Genomic DNA, 1,611 nt, shown 5'->3' on the forward strand with positions numbered 1-1,611 from the left:
AAGGGGTCTGAATACTTTAAGAATGCACTGTATACCTAAAGGACCATAACTTCCTATGAAATCAAAGACAGACTTCTAAAGAAGCCTGAATTATTCCAAACAGTAAGTTAAAGGGATTATGGCTTCTCCGCTCTAGTAGCCTACCTGTTATAACAGTTGACCATGGCGCTGCCAGACWGAGATCCGGTGATGCTGGCCYCAGTACTGACCTGTTATAACAGTTGACCATGGCGCTGCCAGACAGAGATCCGGYGATGCTGGCYCCAGTACTGACCTGTTATAACAGTTGACCATGGCGCTGCCAGACAGAGATCCGGTGATGCTGGCTCCAGTACTGACCTGTTATAACAGTTGACCATGGCGCTGCCAGACAGAGATCCGGTGATGCTGGCCCCAGCCAGGGCCATGGTAGAGGCGTTYTCACTCAGGTTGTCCCTCATGGCGCCCATCCGGTCCATGTGGCTCCCGCTGGCACTCAGACTGCCTGTCATGCCCCCCACGCTGCCCTCTCCGATGCTGGGGTTGTGTCTTGTCTCTGCCACCGACGTGGCGTCTGAGGAGAATAATATAACACATGTCACTTCAGGACCTGAGCCACAGGAGAACAGGGCCATGTTCAGCAGGACACAACATTGTGGATAATGTTCACAAGGACGTTTGTTCTCAGTAACATATTTCTCTCTCTGACATGTAATAAGAGATTACGTCTGCTCTATTCATTTTATTTTTATCTGCAATGTGTGTCTACTGAACAGGCCCCAGGATAGATGATTATATAGACCAGCCTGGTCGAACCATGCAGCCTTGAACAGGGCCCAAGAGAGTGGTGATGAGTGGTGGTGTGATGGTGGTGGGTGAGTGAGGTGGTGAATGGTGGTGGTGAGTGTGATGGTGGAGGTGAGTGGTGATGGTGGAGGTGAGTGGTGGTGCGTGATTGGTAACTCACCAGTTGCAGCCGCTGCACTTCGACGTTCATCTCATTCTCTCATCAAACTCGATGCGGACCCCTTTCCCGTTACCGGCGGAGACGCCACACCACCGCTGCACACACAGAGAGATGGGCACACCCCATAGACGTACGCCAGCATGATGGTACTCCGATACCTGGAGACAGATTACACACAATCAGAAAACCACAGAACACCGCTGCTAATGGTGGATCTGAACGCCGTACTAAAGACAACATCATAAAACATTCCCCTGGAATGACAGAGGATATTGAAGATGGCTTGTCTTTTGTACAGAGACCCGTTAACATTTTAACTCAACTAACCTCTAGATATGATAAGAGCACTAGGGCGAGGGACTTACCAACAGTAACTGCTGCCACCACGGGGGAGACAATGACTGATAAGGTCACGCCACCTGCTATCACCAAGTTCCTCTTGTTGTTTGGAGATGTCCTTACCTTCATAGCGATTGTGAATCTGAAAGGAGAGGGAGGAGGGAGAGAAGGAGGGAGGTAGGGAGGAGGAGGGAGGAGGAAGAGAGAAAGTGAGAGGGGGGAAGTGGAGGAGAGGGAGGAGGAGAGGGATGAAGAGGGAAGGAGATGGATGACGAGACAGGAGGAGAGAAGAAGAATTTAGAGGAGAGGAAGCGAATGTGGGGCGA

The 1,611-nt window shown here is 50.9% G+C and overlaps 1 protein-coding gene across 1 annotated transcript in view; it reads right to left on the reverse strand.

Annotated features, from left to right (window-relative positions):
* Positions 1 to 1,611, reverse strand: part of rnf19a (ring finger protein 19A, RBR E3 ubiquitin protein ligase) — a 31,517-nt gene that overhangs the window by 7,322 nt on the left and 22,584 nt on the right. The window contains 8 exon segments of the mRNA XM_070438682.1: positions 340 to 553; positions 947 to 967; positions 970 to 987; positions 990 to 1,067; positions 1,070 to 1,095; positions 1,195 to 1,200; positions 1,308 to 1,390; positions 1,392 to 1,427. Coding sequence (XP_070294783.1) covers positions 340 to 553; positions 947 to 967; positions 970 to 987; positions 990 to 1,067; positions 1,070 to 1,095; positions 1,195 to 1,200; positions 1,308 to 1,390; positions 1,392 to 1,427 — 482 coding nt within the window.

Source organism: Salvelinus sp. IW2-2015, unplaced genomic scaffold, assembly GCF_002910315.2.
Source record: "Salvelinus sp. IW2-2015 unplaced genomic scaffold, ASM291031v2 Un_scaffold1112, whole genome shotgun sequence".
Taxonomy (NCBI): Eukaryota; Metazoa; Chordata; class Actinopteri; order Salmoniformes; family Salmonidae; genus Salvelinus; species Salvelinus sp. IW2-2015.